The sequence below is a fragment of the Manacus vitellinus genome, unplaced genomic scaffold, assembly GCF_001715985.3.
Source record: "Manacus vitellinus isolate BGI_N305 unplaced genomic scaffold, ASM171598v3 scaffold_2_pilon, whole genome shotgun sequence".
NCBI classification, from domain to species: Eukaryota; Metazoa; Chordata; class Aves; order Passeriformes; family Pipridae; genus Manacus; species Manacus vitellinus.
In genome coordinates this window covers 36,023,927-36,043,263 of record NW_021940208.1, presented here as the reverse complement: position 1 = coordinate 36,043,263, position 19,337 = coordinate 36,023,927, and the positions used below count along the sequence as shown (strand labels likewise).

General features: G+C 39.3%; 1 protein-coding gene across 4 annotated transcripts in view; it reads right to left on the bottom strand.

Annotated features, from left to right (window-relative positions):
- PIBF1 (progesterone immunomodulatory binding factor 1) overlaps positions 1–19,185 on the bottom strand; it is a 114,203-nt gene extending 95,018 nt beyond the window's left edge. For 2 of the 4 annotated variants that reach the window (XM_018071532.2, XM_018071533.2), the window contains exons 1-5: positions 18,284–18,586; positions 17,239–17,542; positions 16,293–16,393; positions 13,883–14,081; positions 9,679–9,798 (exon numbers count right to left, since the gene is read on the bottom strand). In XM_018071532.2, the coding sequence (XP_017927021.1) occupies positions 9,679–9,798; positions 13,883–14,081; positions 16,293–16,393; positions 17,239–17,490 (672 nt within the window). In that variant the 5' untranslated portion in view covers positions 17,491–17,542; positions 18,284–18,586. Of the gene's footprint in view, positions 1–9,678; positions 9,799–13,882; positions 14,082–16,292; positions 16,394–17,238; positions 17,543–18,283; positions 18,588–18,988 lie in introns of those variants that run through there. The other 2 variants (XM_029960850.1, XM_018071531.2) reach the window with 2 other exon arrangements.
- Between the last annotated feature and the right edge of the window lie 152 nt (positions 19,186–19,337).

The window sequence follows — 19,337 nt, the reverse complement described above, 5'->3', positions numbered from 1 at the left end:
GCCATCTTGGCCACCTGGGCACACTGCTGGCTCAAGTTCAGCTTTCTGTGGATCCAAACTCCCAGGTCCCTTTCTGCCTGGCTGCTCTCCAGTCACTCTGTCTCCAGCCTGTAGTGCTGCATGGGCTTGTTGTGGCCAAAGTGTAGGACTTGGCACTTGGCCTTGTTGAACCTCATCCCATTGGAATCAGACCATCTCTCCAGCTTGTCCAGGTCCTTCTGCAGAGCCCTCCTGCCTTCCAGCAGATCAACACTCACCCAAATTGGTGTCACCTGCAAATTTGCTAATGGTGGACTCAATCCCCTCATCCAGATCATCAATAAAGATATTAAACAGAACTGGACCCAACACTGATCCCTAGGGGACACCACTAGTGACTGGTTGCCAACTGGATGCAGCACTGTTCACCACCACTCTCTGGGCTTGACCCTCCAGCCAGTTCCTGACCCAGCACAGGGTGCCCCTGTCCAAGCCATGGGCTGCCAGCTTTTTCAGGAGAATGCTGTGGGAGACGGTGTCAAAGGCTTTGCTGAAGTCCAGATAGACCACATCCACAGCCTTCCCCTCATCCACCAGGCAGGTCACCTGATCATAAAAGGAGATCAGGTTGGTCAGACAGGACCTGCCCCTCCTAAACCCATGCTGGCTGGGTCTGATCCCTTGTCCATCCTGTAGGTGCTGTGTGATTGCACTGAGGATGATCTGCTCCATAACCTTGCCAGGCACTGAGGTCAGGCTGAAAGGTCTGCAGTTTCCCAGGTCCTCCTTGCAGCCCTTTTTGTGGATCAGCGTGACATTCGCCAACTACCAATCATCTGGGACCTCCCCAGTGAGACAGAACTGTTGGTAAATGATGGAGAGCAGCTTGGTGAGCTCTTCCGCCAGCTCCCTCATCACCCTTGGGTGGATCCTATCTGGTCCCAGAGACCTGTGAGGATCCAAGTGGCTCAGCGGGTGGCTAACTGTTTCCTCCTGGATTACAGGGGGGGCTATTCAGCTTCCTGTCTCTGTCTACCAGTTCCAGAAGCCAGTTGTTCTGAGGACAACCTGTCTTACTGTTGAAAACTGAGGCGAAGAAGGTGTTAAGTACCTCAGCTTTTTCCTCATCCTTGGTGACTATGTTCCTCCCATGCTCAACAAAGAATGGAGGTTTTCCTTGCCCCTCCTTTTGCTACTGATGTATTTGTAGAAGCACTTCTTCTTATCCCTAACAGAAGTGGCTAGGTTGAGTTCAAAGTGTGCCTTTGTCTCTCTAATTTTCTTTCTACATGACCTAACTATAATCCTAAGTTCTTCCTGAGTAGTCAGGCCTTTTTTCCATAGTTGGTAGGCTCTCTTTTTTCCCCTAATTTCCTTCCAAATCTCCCTGTTCAGCCAGACCAGTCATGTTCCCCACTGGCTCGCCTTTCGGCACACTGGGACAGCCTGCTCCTGTGCGTTCAAGACTTGCTTCCTGGAGCATGTCCATTCCTCCTGGACCCCTTTGTTTTCAAGGGTTGTTTCCCAGGGTACACTCTGAACTAGTCTTCTGAGTAGGCCGAAATCTGCCCTGGGGAAGTCCAGGGTAGAAGTTTTATTGATGGCCCTCTTTGCATCCCTGAGTATTGAAAACTCTATTATTTCATCATCACTGTGCCCCAGATGGTCTCCAACCACCACATCTCCCACCAGCCCCTCTTTGTTTGTGAACAGCAAGTCTAGCGGGGCCCCACCCCTGGTAAGCTCATTTACCAGCCAGAGCAGGAAGTTATCCTCTATATATAAATACTTGATTAATGTGCCTATTTTTTATAATGCATTTGTCTATTAGCACAACTTCCAAGACACATAACTCTCATATATACAGCCGTTTAGGGCAATAGCCTATATAGACTGTATGACATAAAAACACTCTGATCAACTTCACAGGCACCATCAACTGAAAGACTGACAGAATGCCTTCTTGAAAAAACACACCTAAATACTTGTAGGACACTACAGAAAAGTTCCCTAAGCTACTAAACATACTGTAACTATTCTGTTAAGAATTATTTTTTTTTATATTTCACAAACCTAGTCATTTTCACTTTAACTAAAATCACATTAGGTCACAATCTCAAAAATCACAACAACAAGAAAGACAGTTCTGGATGGTCTATCATTAAAAACACATTATTTAAAGACATGATTGTTACTCATCCTAACATATACTGGTATGTATATGGTTTATTTTTATGTTTACCCTAATTAACAGATATACATTCAGCAAACCACTATAGAACACTTTCTTCTTAAATCAATTAACATGCCATTATTTATAAAAATGCAACAGTAAAGTCTCTGTCAGACATTTTTAAGAGCTGTTGTCCACAAGTTAGCTAGAGTTTCAAATCTGTAACATAATGGTGTTACTACCCTGCTGTGCAGTGCAAACATGATTCACCCTGCAATAGGAAACGTCTGTAAGGGCACTTAACATTTAAGCGTAAATCGAAAGATTAAGTTTAGAATAAAATTCTTTTGTGGATATCCTGTGTTATACTGCTGCTAATATCAAGCCAGAATTCATACACTCTTCACTGAGTGGGCTACTGAAGCTCCTACAGTATTACACATCTGGTAGCTAGAAGACAACTACCTAAATTATAAAATTAAATTGGGTAATCTCTGGACAAATTTTTCATAAACAGCTTTAAAGCACCAATTAACAGAACGGTTAAATATCTACAAAATTAGTTCTTTCTAATACCTCAGCCACAAACTTAGGTTTGAATTTTATTTAACAAATCAGTTATTAATGTCATGTAGCAATATGGTGATGTCAGGGAAAGGAAGTTAAATTCTGCTTTTGAAAAGTGATACTAAGATATACCTTAAGTATGTGGGTTTGTTATGTTTGTTTTTTAAAGATTTAATATAATTCCTGAAGGAACACTAATTATACTGCACAGGTCACTGTTTTTCATCTACCTAATTTTAAGGTGCCAAAGTAGTATTTTAATCACATGAAGAAACATGACAAAGCTAATAGTCATTCTAGGCTGTAAATAGGCTAACACAAAAAAAATCTGTATGGTATGCATAAATCCAGGTAGCAGATACACAAGCTTCTGGACTTCCATAGCAATACATCTTAAAGACATACAATCAGGCTGCCTGTGCTTAGGAAGAATAAGATTTGCTTTGCATGTAATGAAGTTAATTTAGTTTATAACAATGTCCATATATCCTAAACTGATTTTAAGATATCTGCAATGGAACAGCTTTATCTTTCAATTTATCTTCAAGAGCTAGCTTGAAAGTCTTGATGAACAGCTTTGTCCTGCTGAAGTAAAAAAGGGGCTTATAAAAGAATCAAGACACAGAGCCCTTTCAAGTACAGGAATGAGGTCCTGCAAATACCAATAAATAAAAATAACCTAAGTAAGCCCACAAACATCAAAATAATTAAAGGACAAACAGTACTTCCTCACACTGAATGTGACTGCAATAATAATCCCAACACCACATGGCTTTTCTTCAGTTTCTTAAGAATTCTTTGCTACTGCAGAGAGCAGCAACTCAGACTGACGAGATGGTTAAAACAAACAAAAAAACAAACCTGTCCTCTGTGAGACAGATAGGCAAACATTGCCCAAAGAAATTCCTGACAGAGCTGTTTAAGAGAACCAGTATTAACCAGTACAGGTACTTTCTACAGAGCATGTGAACCAGTCCCTACCAAGAAGTGCTTCAATTTGGTTTATAAACACTGTCAACACATGGATGTTTCAAGCAAGATTCCAAACTAATGATCTGCACCACTTAAAACCCGAACTGGTAGAGAAACTAAAGACCTAATGGCAGACCTCAGTTTAATGATATTGAGCTTCACTGTTATCCTCAATCTGGAATGAATAGCAGTTTACAGCAGTCACCAAAATGAACATCTACTTCAATTGCAAGTACAAAAACTAGGTGACATATTTTTTGAACAAAGTTAGTGACACCTAATACACGGTAGGGATTAGCTGATCTTTCAAAAAGCCTTCAGGGATAAGAAGATAAACAGAAATGCAGGGAAAAGATTAACCAGCCAATCAAGCAGAAGTAGCATGACTTCTTCACACTGTCTACAGATAGCCCTGTGGAAGAAAGTGATCCTGCTTTTAAAAAGCTTTTTTAAAAAGATCTTTATCTTTGAAGAATCACTTACGCAGGCCAGTATTTTGTTCATATACTAAGGTACCTAAAGCCCCTAGACAAATACAAAGCTACTGTATGATTGTGATGTGAAAACCAATTCCCTCAAGTTACTTGGATGAGGTGCTGCTCCTTGGTAAAGATGATATTTTGCTTTAATGGTTTACACAGTCTGCATTCAAAAACTATTGGTAAATACATTATTTATTGGAATACAACTGCTCCAATGTCAGGAAGAAACTATACATAATTGGATGAATAAGACATCTCCAGTACATTGATTTGAAATTGGTAATCTGCCAAGAATTGTAGAGGGGTTACTATCTGCCCACAAAAATTAGAAACAAAAATGTTGAGCTACTCCAAAATAGAGAAACTCGACAAGAAAAGTAAGAAAGAAAAGCTTTGGCCTAAGTGCTTCTATAGCAAAAGAAAGTAGGGGGGAAAAAAGCTCTTTCTCTAGATCTGAGCTTACTAGAATCTCCAGTGAAATATTCTCAGGTGAAAAGGATCCTTGAGATCACTGCATTACAGAGTAGTATAATTAAACCATTTGGTACTTCTGAACAGCTAGCAGTCAATATGAGCCACAGCTATGTATCGAAAGAGTTAGAAAGATATTGGACAGAAAAGGGAACTTTCATAGATAAATCATTTCCTTGAGTCTTGGAAATGTTAAACTGCTCCCTCAAGTTCATAATTACTGGTAGAGGATCTTCTTTGCAGCTTTTTTTCTGGAACAATATTAAGAACAATGAATGGGAGGAAAAAAAAAGCATGTACTTCATCTAAGACTGAGGCCTCATCTGTCCTTTCTAGAGAGAGTTATGAAAACCAAGTAATCAAGGCACTGCTTGAAAGAAGTGGTGTCAGGGGGCTGGGGAAGTGTTCTAGACTGCAGTCTTTACATATATGGCAACCTTAGGAGAAATCTGAGGGATCACAGCCCTGGAGTACCAAGAACAGCCGCAGTTTTCTAACATTCAGATACATCTAGTACCAACTCATCCTTTAAGTACAAAAGCTTAGTTTATTCTTTGAAGACTATAGATGGGCTTTTCCTCCAGTTGGAAAATATTATCAGAGAGCAAACTTTAGTTATGTCTAGCAAAACTTGACAGCTACTAAATCTGATTCAGAGACAAAGCCTCAGAAGAGATCTTTGTCCTACACATAACCAGCTTTCTCTTTAGGCTTACCATAGGTTTTAGAGACTGTCATACTATAAATTTTATTGCAAGTCCTGAAGACAACTTTACAGAAAAAATAACTGAGGAAAGGAAGCCCTGATAAACCTGTATCGAGACCGAATTCCAGGAAAACACTGCCAAGAAACTCCTAGTCAGAAGAAGAAAGCAATACTTAATCTTCTAAAGCAATAAAGAAAAGCAAGGTTTCCTTCCCAGACACTCTCTCAGTCTTGAGAGCAACTCATGAGTAGTAAATTACATCTGTTTGAGGGAAGGTTCTGACCACTTTGGAAGCAAACAACTCTGAAAATAGTAAACTGATATTCTGCATGGGAACACACACTTCAGAAGCTGGTTTTGTTTCGGGGAAGCTCCTGGTAATACACCCCTACAGCTGGACTTCCTTTTTTTTCTGTACCTCCAAAGGTGGTGGTGCCAACATTACTTAAACTTGAAGTACTAAGCACTGTAAAAGGAGGACTAAAACGAGCCTGTACTACACATTGAGTAACAAGTCAGTCAGTACTGCAATACAAGAACATCATTTTAACAATTCCACTGTCTCCTCCTGGTCTGTGGCTGCTGTACCTAGAATCAGATGCAACAATTGTGCATAGAGAGCCATTAACTTAGTAGCTGTACAACAGAACCACTTATACTTACCACTTTAAAAACAGAAAGTGGCAACAAATATCTTTTGACACTAGCTGTGTTTATCAGACTATGTTCCAGTGCTAGAAACCAGCCCTCACACGCTATTTTCTGCTACCAGTTGTTAGAAGCAGCTCCTTGCCCGGCTGGTCTGTGTTACAGATTCAGCAGCCTTTGATTGAGTGCTAAGAGCAGCTACACACAGTCAACAAGAGAAATTTACAAAGTCAAGAGTTTTAGTGGTCTCACTTTTCAGCACACTAAGAACTAAATGAGTGCTAACAGGGGCTAACACACACTTAGGCCCTCCTGCCCCTTCTGAACAAACAAAATATATTTTCATACACCTTGAGTACAAATAAAGGTGACAAACATTCAGAAGATGTGTTTCGTGCCCCAAAGTTTTTCTAATACAAATGAATTAATGAATTGCCTAGAGATAAAGAACAAGTGGATTTGTCAAGTCTTAGAAGATTAGTTTCTAGAAGGTTACAATGACAATTCAATTTTTACAGAAACAAGCTTCCTATCTGGTACAGTTGCTTATAAGCTCAGTTGGCTGAGAGGCCACAATATCACTCACAAGGTCAGGCCAGGTCTGTCATGCCAAAACCAAGTATGATTGGTTTCTGTTTGGTATGGTTCCCTTCCACCCTCCAGGAGAAAAACAAAACAAAACAAAACAGCACCATGTAGCAAAAAAAGATTTAATGGGTTTGAATACCTGATTTTATATAACTAATACTGAGCCAGAATACAGGCTCATTATGACAGCATTTGGAGCATAAAACTAGTCTGCTTTATTTTCTCACAAAACAGTATATACAGGCTCATGATAGAGAAAAAATAAATTAAGTCTCTTACATTCACACTATGAAACAAGAAGACTAAAATTACAGCTCATCTCCCTTGACCAAATTTAAAGAAGGCAGCCATCCTGTCACAAAAAACCAGAACTGATGTCAGGCAACGGTTGTCTTATATGATGAATTCATTTCACATTTAAACTTTCCTAGAGTTGACTTAACATATTAAGATAAGTTTGAAATTTCCTTCAAACTTTTTCAATTCTTTGTTGGCTAGATAGACTTTCCTATGAGCCTAGAACTAATTCTCTCATGTACCTCATAACCTTATTTCTGGGTGAATATTTACATGCATAGAACTTACTCAGACCTAGATAGTCAGCCATGAACAATCAGAAAAGTCAGCAAAATCCCCCTTCCCCAAGCCATTAGTAGTTAATAGAAAGATTTGGGGTAAACATATTTTTTGTTCTTTCCATGTTCCACAAAGAGGGAAAAACCCCATGTTGAAACTCATTAGGAAGAGCCTTAATTATCTGCAACAGCAGAAAAAGAAAGGAATGCTTATTGTAGGAAGTGGTTTATTCTCACAAAGAAAAAAACCCAAAAAAACGATTGTCTTAACTTCAATGATTTTGTATTTCAAATGTCTGTATTATTAGTTTCCTAAAGAAGCTTTAAACTCAGAAGAGACACTTTGTTGATAAGCCATGTAGAAAACAGAAATATTGCAGTGGTTGGAGAAAACTTAAAATTTAAGAAATGGAAACCCAGAAGAAGGTTTCAAAGAGTATAAATTATTAAACGACAGGCAAGAAACTTAAGCAACCATGTTTCATGTACCTGGAAAAAAGAATGATTGAAATACAAAAAAAACCCCAAAAACCACTTCCAGTAAAGAAGAGTATAAGAGCTTAGGTAAGGCTATTAACAAAAGTTTATTTCCTACTCATAAATTTCCTTGCAATAACGTTTGACCTTACTGAAGGAGCTCAAATAAATAAGTTACCCCAGCAGTACCCCTTGAAATCACTTCATAAACTGCAAGAGATGGTAGGCATGCCAGCTTCAGTGTACCAAGTACATTACAGATTCTAAAGTACCTTCACATATCGGTAATGCTCCTCTTCACTTAATATCTGTAACAGCCTGAGGTACCTTGTTACAGTGACACTTACCAAGTCACAGGGTCAAATCTGAACTTGCCAGAATCAAACTACAGAGGCTCTTAAAAATACCTCATATCAGGTCACTTTTCATTAAATACCCAAACCACACCATTGCTATGTGTAACATACAGGATAAAGATTTGGAGGTTTTTTGTACCTATTGAAGAAACTGTAGTAAAGTGATCTTATCTGAAACCTGAGAATTTTGTGACATTTCAACATCTGGATCTCTTCCCTGACTTTTTTTCCTAGAGAGTTATTAATTTTTACTAATTGCCTCTCACTTTAAGCAAGTAAATAGAGTATAGGCATTTAAAGAAGCACCTCAGTTGAACATAGGCAACATTTTAGTGCTTCTTTTGCAGAGATAAAAGCAAAGCACAGCACACTTAAAACTTGGAAAAATAGATCGGTGGGAAAGGTGGATACTGCCACCATGTGGTGTAAAAAGAACAAAACTGGAAGTTTCTGTATTAAAGGTCAATGTACCGAGAAAATTGTTTCTAGCACAACTTTAATTATTGTTATCTACTGTCTTGTTAATTTGCTTCAGCAAAAATTAATATAGATGTCAGTCAAGTCTCAGAAGGCTAAATCCTTCTGAATAATTTTATTAAATCAGAGCATATTAAATGCACAATGAAGGAAAATGCTTATGTAAGACAAAATGAACAGGATTAATTTAATCTCAGTTATGACCAGAGATATTACAAAATAATGCTGAACCACATAAATGCACACATTTTATTGACTACTTTTTCTAATTCAATCAAAAAGAGAAATGAAAATAATTTCAGAAGATAATCTTATGCAAATAATTTCTCATACACTTGATTATTCCGTAAGTAAATTTCAGAGGCAGAAAAAGGCGATAAATAAAAAAATATTCTCAGAAGTAGCAAAATGACAGTGGCAATTAAAGTCCCTGATAGCCAAGACTTTGATAAATATACTATGGGTACCTAAAACTATGTTATCCCAACTCCACATTTATGTGGAACTAAGCTAAAACACAAATTACCCTGGATATATACATGCTAAAAATACTATAAATACCTTAAAACCAACATTATTCTTATACTGTTTCAACTCCTTTGCTCTTTGAAAATAAAAATGAAATATATTTATATAATTTGTTTCTCTACTTCTGGTGTTTAGCCTTTACTTGAAATCAAATTATCTTTCTCTTTAGTACAGAAATAAATAGGAAAATTAAAATACAAAAAGTTGAAAAGCATAGCAAAGGAAATGCAACCACAAAGAATTATTAAAAATCCATTTTTATATCACTAATATAAAAGGTGAAGCAAATTACTATCAAGACATCACATCTCAAAAACTATACACTGAAACACCATGGTGTCTTCACCTGCTGCTGGGTGGATCTCCTGTCTCAGCTTCCCCACCTTGAACCTTGCCCTCAGAAAGCACCAGACAGCTGGTAAGAGAGTACCCTGAACAGTCTCATGAGTACATCTTGCAGGGTAGCCATGGCATAAAATTAGCTATTATACAGAAATGTACATACCATGTTTCTCCTTTCCCTCCCTTCCTCCCTCTCTGCCCTCTTCTCCCCCCAGTAATTTTTATATAGGAAAAAAGCTTCTATATCTTATACATGAATAATGATTTGGAGAATGAGGTTTTCGCAATATATATATTTACACAGTTTCTTAACTAAGATAACTCAGAAGTACAGACCTCTGTCAGAGACTTCAGCTGGGATTTGTACCCACTTAGTTCTTCTGTTAGACTCCCCTTTTTCATCTGTAGATCACTTAGCTCTTTTCTTAAGGAATGGACTACTTCATAAAATCGGACCTAGAAGAACAAGATATATATTCAAAATTGAGACTAACAAAATTGCAATTGCAAAACTATAATCCTCAAAACAAATCAGCTCAACATTTTACGGCAATAATTCACCGAGTTATTTCTAGAGCACGACAGAAACCTGGCTGGGGAGTTGGGATGCGGTGAAGGAAACGCTACAGCAAAACCAGCATCTTTCTTCAACCTTTGACAGCATCAGCTAAGAAATAATCAAAATATGTTTGGCACTGAACAAAAGAGAAAAATAAAGGTAAAGATTACATTGCTGTTCAACTAAGGCAGGTCCAAGTCAGGCTTCCCAAATTAAAAAAAAAAAAAAAGGTTGCTAATGAACCACATGGCCCCCTGCACTTATTTGTGCCAAACCTAGAGCCTACTTGATTAACAGTGTAAAAATAGAAAAAAACAAACCCAAACAAACCAAAAACCTATTTAGCAATAACTAACTTAACTTGCTAACGTCCCTCAAGCAAACATAAATTTTTATGAGGTGTGTAGAAATGGTGAGGGATTAATTTTTGTTTTCTGCCAGTTCAGTGAGCTGAATTGGCACCAAGAAAAACGCAAGAGCCAGCGCAGGAAAGCAGGAACAGCACATAACCAGGAAGAACTGTGACACCACCCCCCCACACACACACCTTCAGCAGTAATATCTTGTTATATGGATTCAGTTGCATCAGGCAACTAGGCCTCTGAAAGACTCGACTACTAAATTAAGACCAAAAAATCCTTGTAAAAGGATTAAAAATAAATTAAAATCTGCAACACATACTCCGCTCTCTTCCCCCACTTTAGTAATAGGCATATTAAGTCTCACATCTATAAAACTTTTTTTCAGAACATTTCTACTGACCAAGAAAAAAAGACTAGAAAATACAGCAGTAAAACCACAAAGTCAGTAGTAAAAAGCAAAAAGAGACAAAACAAAAAAGAAAGTTTTTTTGGGATACAACCCCCACACATACACAGACGTTATTACTCTCAGATTAACTTAATACCTTAAAATATTGTTTTTGGGGGATGGTGGAAAGAATAGATAGTTAGGCACTGTTTTCCTGCAAAAGCTACTGCATGCCCTCCATCACTAATGCTTTGTTTGACATTTGATTAAAGAATACAAGCAAGAAAGCACAAATAAAGTGACCATTCAATAGCAACATGTACTACACTTCCATGCAGAAGGAAGACAGGTCTCAGTTTTGCTACCTGTAAGTAGCAGAAGACAAAGGAAAGTTTCAGGTGTATTTCATATAACTGACAGCATACAATTCTAAAAACACAGAAGCCATAGAAATTTGTCATGTAAACATAGATGTACTTTGCTTTATACAATAAGGTAAGTGTGCAACATGACTGGAAAATGAGTATTTGTAGTTTTAACTGTAGCATCTGATGATACAATTGGTCATTCTTAATACAAAAAAATAACCTTGATTATCACTAACTGGTAACCATTTAAATCATTGTGTTTTTTTCACACCTGCTTTTCCAGTAAGCTCTTGTATTTTTACTGCAATTTCCCTAGGAAACCTAACTTATGCTATCATACCACATTTACTTCTCAAACCACAACCACCTTAAAACAGATTTCCCAGTAGAAACCAAGATATCATGGGATACAGGTATCAAGAATAAATGTATTTGCACAGCCCTCCCAAGAAAAGATAATTACATGGTAACAAGAAAGTGCAAATGAATGCAGCAGATTAGGGTGAGGTTGTAGCAGAAATTCAAGTGTTACTGTTATTTAGCTAGTTTGGTGACCAAGAAACATTCATGTAACTCAACAGTCAAAGCACGCATTGCCTCTTGCCAACTCAATAGAACAGAAAGAAATCACTGGAAATAGGATTTCCAAAACATATCTTAGAAATTACAGGTTTATATCAATGTGCTATAAGCAAAGAGTTACTATTTTCCAGGCAATTTTTAAAAAACTCTTTGCGTGTGCCCACCACGTTTTATGGAAAACTAGAATTAACCTAAAAATGGGTGGGTGCAGAGGATGAAAAAGTTGGCTTCTGTTAAATGAAGTTATGTGAAAGCAGTTGGATCAGTTAACTGTCTTCTTAGACAAAGCAGCAACTGAGCTGTAGTTAGCAAAATGATACAACTGAAAGACACAGCAATTAAAATAAGATCAAACAGAATTTGCAGACACCGTTTTTAAACAACTTGCTGCAATTTTTTATTTTTTTTTATGACAGACTACACAAGAGGTTCACTTTACTGAACAAACTGAACTGGTGCTTGGCAGCCAAAATACTTAATGGCCTGAAGTATAAAATTTTGCATACACTGTTTCTAAAAAAAAAAAATCACTCTTTTAAGTGGCAAAAAAAAAGTTTAAAAAATCTGAATTTTTACTTTTAAGTTAAAAAAAACAGAAAAGCATGATTTTCAGAGAGATGCTTAAAACATAATTTTTCAGTTGTCATCATTAAATATTACCTAGTCCTCGTTCTAACATGTCATTACTCCATCCTTTTGTGGAAAAACACTAAAAACATCTCACATTTGCTTTAATTCCAGTATTTTAAACTTGAAATATCCCTATATACAAAATCTCCATTTAAGCTCTTCCTGCTGTTTGTCCATTATACCAGGTTTCAAACAAAGTCTAAGCATTGTATACATGTTTACTTCTATCCTGAAGATTGTAAGGCAGTATTTTATAACTGATTAAAAAAAAAAAAAGTCTGAAAATGTCTTGCTCAAGTTGTCTAAGCAAGACCCTTTCTTGCCAAGGAAAATTTTACCTTAATATCAGTAGACTATGCTGTTAGTCTGGAGCCAGAAATTTTAAATGCCTGAGAAATAGAAAATTCTTCCTTAGGCAAGCAAAGCAGAAAACAACATTCCTTTCAACATCCTTTACCTAGCTGTCAGAAGCCAAATGGATGTACAGACAGTTCTGTAGCCACCCAGCATCTGCATCAGCTGAATAATTCAAAGTAAAGATAAACAACCCCCAAGCTTAACTGATACTTTCAGGTTCACACTAATCCTCTTGCTAAGAGAAGTAACAGCAAACAGCATTTTACCACATCTTTAGAATGCCTTCTCCGGGGGGGAAAAAAAAATAAAATCAGTCAAAAAAAGTCACTTCTTCAAAAGAAAAAAGGGACATGTTAAGAAGAAAGGGGCTTCACTGAACACATAAGTAGTAGAGTTTTTGGCACAGACATAAGTAGCATTTACTCATTGGACACAAAAGGAAAAGAAAGGTAAGTTAAGGGCAGAGGGTGGCTGCTACTCATCTCTCCCACTTCATATCTTTTTGAGACCTCCTTTCTACTCACAGTCTAAGCACCCTAATTGTGCTGTGACAGCTTAGAGCAGCTGACAAGGTTACTAACTCCTGGTATCTGTCCTGCCTGGCTACATCGTCTTTTGTACTGACTGTCAATCAGCTCCCAAAGTTCCGAACTTCCTGCACGCCAATTTCAAGCAAGTTGACGCAGATTTCCACTTTGGTAAAAATATTGCTTTTTCAACCATTGTGGTGCGGGACTCAACAAACACCCCTCAAATACTTCTGTAGAGGGCAGTAGGTACAGTAGACATCTAGAGGATAATAATGCAGAAGGGCCCAAGCCCTTCCTGCTGCTTTCAAAAGTCCAAGTTTTGGAACTTCTTAAATGAGACTTTTGCAAGATCATCCTTTAGATAAGAATGACAATTTAAGGTACACTATCTCCTGTGTTTGGTCAAATAGGGAAAGGCCAGATAGAAAGCGTGAGGGAAAGGTAAGGTTCTTTTTAAAACATCGGTCTGAAATTCCCCTCTTTACTGGATGGAATGCAGTCATAACGGACCAATCCAGAAGCACACCTTCCTCTGAAGGTCCTTCATTTCTAGCTGGGGATGAATAAGAATTCTAGGATTATAGACTGGTTTCTACTCCATAAACAGCCCTTTAATTCTAAAAAAAAAAAAAAAAAAAAAAAAATTAATTTACAGCTTGTGGTGGGTTAACCCTGCCCAGCAGCCAAGCACCTATATGCCTGCTCACCTACTTGCAGCAAGGATACAGCCTATATTTTAAACTAATACAAAGCAAAATACTCACAGAAACATATTCAGAGATAGAAAGCTGATCTTCAGGAAGAGACTTTAGCTTCTCATAGCAATCATCCGTTAATTCCAAATCTCTCAAGCTATGACGGATATTTCCAGCTCTCTCCCTCAACTGATGATTTGTTTCCTCCAGCTGCTTCTGTCTCAATAAAACAGTTTCCATTTCTTGTTTCATTAGAGCCTGATGTTTTCTTCATGATTGATTTGAAAACATTTGAAAAAAGAAGACATTAAGTAGTGAGTAACACAAGTGACAAAGCTTCGAATACCCTGGCAAAGGAGTGAGTTGTGTTCATTTTGCAAAAGGGAAAATTTACACAAATTAATTAACTAGCACAAGAGTGTATACCACCATGGTTACATTAACATATCAGACACAGCATATATAAAAAACCAGGAACTTTATAGTCACTGACAACACAAAGCTGAATCTGAGAAGTGACAATCTCCACATATGCTGACTTGAATTTATAAATAAATCTTAATTTACCAATCAAAAGGTTAAAACAGGAAAAAGCAGAAAATATTTCCACAAAATCCCCAAGGAACTACTATATCACCAAATAAAGCAATAGTAACTTCAACTTGTGTTTTATCAAGTTTCAGCACATGGATGCTCATGGTCTATTTCACACACAACCTTTCATTTTCTAACAAGAGTAACATAAAAAGTCAGGGTCCTTTTAAAAAAAACAACCAACAAACAAACCAAACACCATTACATTAAAACAAGTAACCTTACTTCCAGCCTTAAAACACCACCACTACTATTATCACCAGTGACAAGGTATTATACAGCAAGAGAAACTGCACATCACTTAAGGATGTTTCAAAGTGTTCAGTTTATTTTATTCAAATCATAGAATCATAGAATGTTAAGGGGTTGGAATGGACTTTTAAAGGTCATCCAAATCCCAATCTCCCCTGTCATGGGCAGGGACACCTCCCACTAGACCATGTTGCTCAGACCCCCACCCAATCTGTCTTTGAACACTGCCAGAGTTGGGGCATCCACAACCTCCCTGGGCAACCTGTTCCAATGTCTCACCACCCTCACTGTAAATAATTTCTTCCTAAAATCTAACCTAAATTTCCCTTCTTTCAATTTCTACCCCTTACTCTTTGTCCTATTACAACCGTTCTTGACAAGGAGTCCCTCTCTGGCTTCTCTGTAGGCCCCCTTCAGATACCGAACGGTTGCTATGAGGTCTCCACACAACCTTCAAATCAAAGATGACTGACCTACTTTTTTGGAGCTATAACCTACTTTTTTTTGCTATAACTCTTGAAAACATACCCAAATGAAATAATTTTTTACAACACAGTCATTCCTGCACTATTTAAGAAATAATACAAAAAATACTAGCTAATACTACAAGGTGACATCTGCCCCACTGGTTTAAAAAAGACAACCGAAAGCCTGAGCAAAGCAGCCACACAAGGACGTCTTCTTTAATGTGTACAATTCTACTAAATGGGGATGAAAACTGAAGTAAAAGACTGTCAAGAAAACTAATGGAAAGACTGGGGAATTTATGCCTATTAATAACAGTTTGCACATCAGTACATTTTTACTGAGTACTTGAGATAACTCAAGTATGGCCAACATAAAAATATTCCACTGTGGTGGAACTAAGCATACAGAGTGACAGATGTTTTTCTGACACAAACAGCTGCTCTTAGCTGAAAAACTCTGCTGTAACTAATCTCAGGTCTGGCTTCACATCCCTAAATCTGTTCTAGCCTTACTACAGAATGTGATTTTGAATTAGCCACATTTGTAAGCTGGTGCATCCTTTATTGTAACATGAGACTATGTAAATAATGCTCTTCACAGGTGTTTTAAAACATTTAATTGACAAAGCAGTTTGGAGAAGCCTTCTAGCCAGTCTATTTTTCAGCTACAGATTAACTAAAAATATTTCAGAAAACTAGGATAGAAAGTGAGTTTCTACATCATCAACTGCAAGCATTTCTGACAAATCTGCAAGCTTGACTGGAAATGCTAAACATTATTCCCTTACCTTTCCCAAGTCATCTACACTACAGTTACTAAAAATTCAGTTTAAACTGATGAAAATTCTGCTCCCTCTGCCTATTCCTTTTGCTCTTTATTGGTTTTAAGAACATTTTTATTCCTCTTTCCTATTAAATGTTGAATCAAGGTAACAGTAAAACCAAAACCACAAACTTCATCCAGTGAGAGTTGAATTCAAATTTACTTACATGTAAATTAAATATGCAAATTACATATTTAGAATGAAAATACTAAAATAATCTGCAAAAGAAATCCTACTCCTGCAATTAATAATTATCTGCTTCCATTAATAACTTATTTATACAAATTTAAATTTATTAATGGACAGTAAAAGATGAAGTTCTTAATTTTACTTCCATCATACCTAGCATCTTCTTGCTGTAATGCCAACTGACTATCCAGTCGTAAAGACAACACCTGCTTTTGATGGATTGCATCATTAAGCTTCTCTTCTAGCTCCTCGATCTAAATACAAAGTATAAAATGAAGAAAAGTTACCTTAGTAATTTTTAAAAAATATTTTACAAAAAAGAACAACTTGAGAGAAAAAAGTGAAGATGCCAATGTTGTGGGAAGTGCAACAATGACTGTCTAACAAAACCTCTAAATATGCTAAGGCTTCACTGAATATGATACAGATTTTGTCCCAATGAAATAAAAATAAAAAAAGACTTAGTTCTTAATTAGGTCTTTTTCAACCAAATATCTACTTGTACAATGACTTTCAAATTAGGCTTAAACTCAGAGCAGCAAGCCAATGAAAGCCACAGTTAGTATACAGTAGCTTGCAAAAATGAACTGCATGTAAATGTGGCAAAGCTTTTATGCCTTTCTTAATTTCATGCATCTTAGAGGAAGCTGTGCACAACACAATCTACTATTAGCATGTTGGTATATTCTAGCCACATCTTTATTAACAGATCGTTAAATTGTATTTAGATCACTTTTTCTAGAATTCCACAAGTTCATGTTCAAAGCCCTATTAGGCTGCTAACATCAGTGACAAAATTATTCTTCATTTCTGAAAGGAAACAGGGGTTTTCCTTTGTATTTAGAAAAGGTAGAACTAATTAGATCACACCTCATTTATTTATAATGACTTGGATAAGTCAGCTAAGTTTCCCATATCTTTGTTTCCTTTTCTTCTCATTAAAGAACCCAAACAAAACCCAAAGAAAATCACCAAACCACCTAAGCAGGCTTCCATCATGCAATTCAAAGAAATTTTTTCAGAACAGAAGTTTCTACCATACTCTAAAAGCACCAAAACCAACAAAAGATTATATAATGAAAGGAGAAACACTCCTTACCTTGGTCAAATATTCCACTTTCAAGTTGTCAATCATCAAGTTTCTTTGAGATAATTCTATTTTAAGCAGTTGAAGGTTATGGAGCAACTCCTTCCGTTCAATCAGCTGCTTAGTGATTTTTACAGTACCTTCTTTCTCTTCAGAGGAAGAAACATCATCAGTTGGCATTGTGGTTTCTAAGCTAATATCTTCAGATTCCAAGGAGCTAGAAATGTTTACTTTCTTGGTTTCCTTAGAGCTTTCTTGCGACATTTTCTTCCACTATTTGCAAAGCTGTTTTTAAGCAACACTTTGAGATGAGCCCCTTGAAGAGTTAACAGCAAGAATCAAAACAAATGAAAGGTATTATGTCGTTATGAAAAATTAACCAGTTAAACTAAACCACTAATCAAGTAATGCTCCTCAGTATTGCTATTTGTTTTTTTTCCACCTGAGAAAAACATACTGACAAGCTCTGAAGAGGGCAGTTGCCTAAGGACTCTCTTGCTAAACAACTATTAACAAGGGTTTTGACCACAGTAAGTTAAATACCAGTGTGAATCTAGCTTACTAGTATGATAAAGATGTGTAAGCTGTCAGAAGTGCATGCACCAAAAACTCAGGAGACCCACGAGGCATATACTACATCAGAGAACATCCCGTAAGAGGCATAACCAGACTTCCCAGATAAAAAGGTAAAGGAATACTTTGATCACAGAATCACTTAGTTTGGAAAAGGTCTCTGAGACCATCGAGTCCAACCTATGACCGAACAGCACCTTGTCAACTAAACATGGCACTCAGTGCCACATCCAGTCTTCCCTTAAACACCTCTAGGGACGGTGAGTCCACCACCTCCCTGGGCAGTCCATTTCGATGTCTAACCATCCTTTCTGTGAAGAAATTTCTCCTAATGTCCAACTTAAGCCTCCCCTGGCGCAGCTTAAGACTGTGTCCTCTCGGCCTGTCCTTACTTGCCTGGGAGAAGAGGCCGACCCCTACACGGCTACACACTGCTTTCAAACGCTGCCTGCCTTCCCAGCAGCAGTAGCTGCACTGTTCTTACCAGGCTGGTGACCCAGCAGCCACACGGACTTTCACAATCCCCAGGCACAGACCGCGGTTGTTTCTCACAGACGGCGCTGCTCAGAGCACTGTCGAGAGAGGAGACGCCGCGCTCGGAGCCCGGGCAGCGACAGCGGGGCTGCTCCCCGCGGGGGCTCTCCGGGACCACAACCCCCTCCCTTCCCCACGGCAGGCGGGGGTTGTTCAGGAAGGGGGGATGCTGTTCTGCCCACCGAATGCCCCGAGCTGCAGAGCGGTAACTGCGGGGGGCGCTGACCCAGCCCGGCGGCTCCCCGGGGCAGCCCGCCGCACACCCCGACGGCGGCGGCTGCGTAACACGACGCGCGCTTCCACTCCCTTCAGCGCGGCGGGGGCGGGGCGGCTGCAACGGGACATCACCGCGGCGACGGGGGGCGCCGCATTCCGAGCCGCTCCCCGCCTCCCGGCGTCCCCTTCCCGCTCCGCGGCCGCGCGCGCCATGCTGACTTCGCGGAACGTCTTCGTGAGCGACGCGGCGCGGGCGCGGTGGGAGGTGTGTGCGCGAGCACTACCTGCGCGAGGGACATCGCGTCGGCGCCGCCGGCGTTTGCCGATTCTGCCCCCCCGGCCACCGGCACCGCAGCTTCGCCCGGGCTGTGAGGCGTCGTCCAGCGGCGCCAGAAGCAGCCTCTGCCCGGCCGCACTTTCCTCCTGCCCGGACACCAACCTCCTCCTGCACCAGGTGGGCGGCTCCGGCAGGGAGCGATGAGATGGGCGACCGCCTCAGCGGAGCGACAGGCCCGGGCCCCGGGGAGGGCCCGCCGCCGCCTCCGTCTGGGCCCGGCCGTGCTCCATGTGGAGCCTCAAGCCCTTCCTGCTCCGGCCTTGGTTAAATCCGTGTGTGGGTGAGTTATCCCGCGCCCGTTACGCGTGGGCTTCCGGTGTCTGGCGGCGCGCTGTGGGCTTGGCTCCTCCCATTGTTCCCTGTGGCTGCTTGATCCCTGGCTGGCCAGTCCGTTCTTTCCTTGCCAGCTCCTCAGCAGAGGGCTACAACATCACCAGCTCTAGCTCTGGGG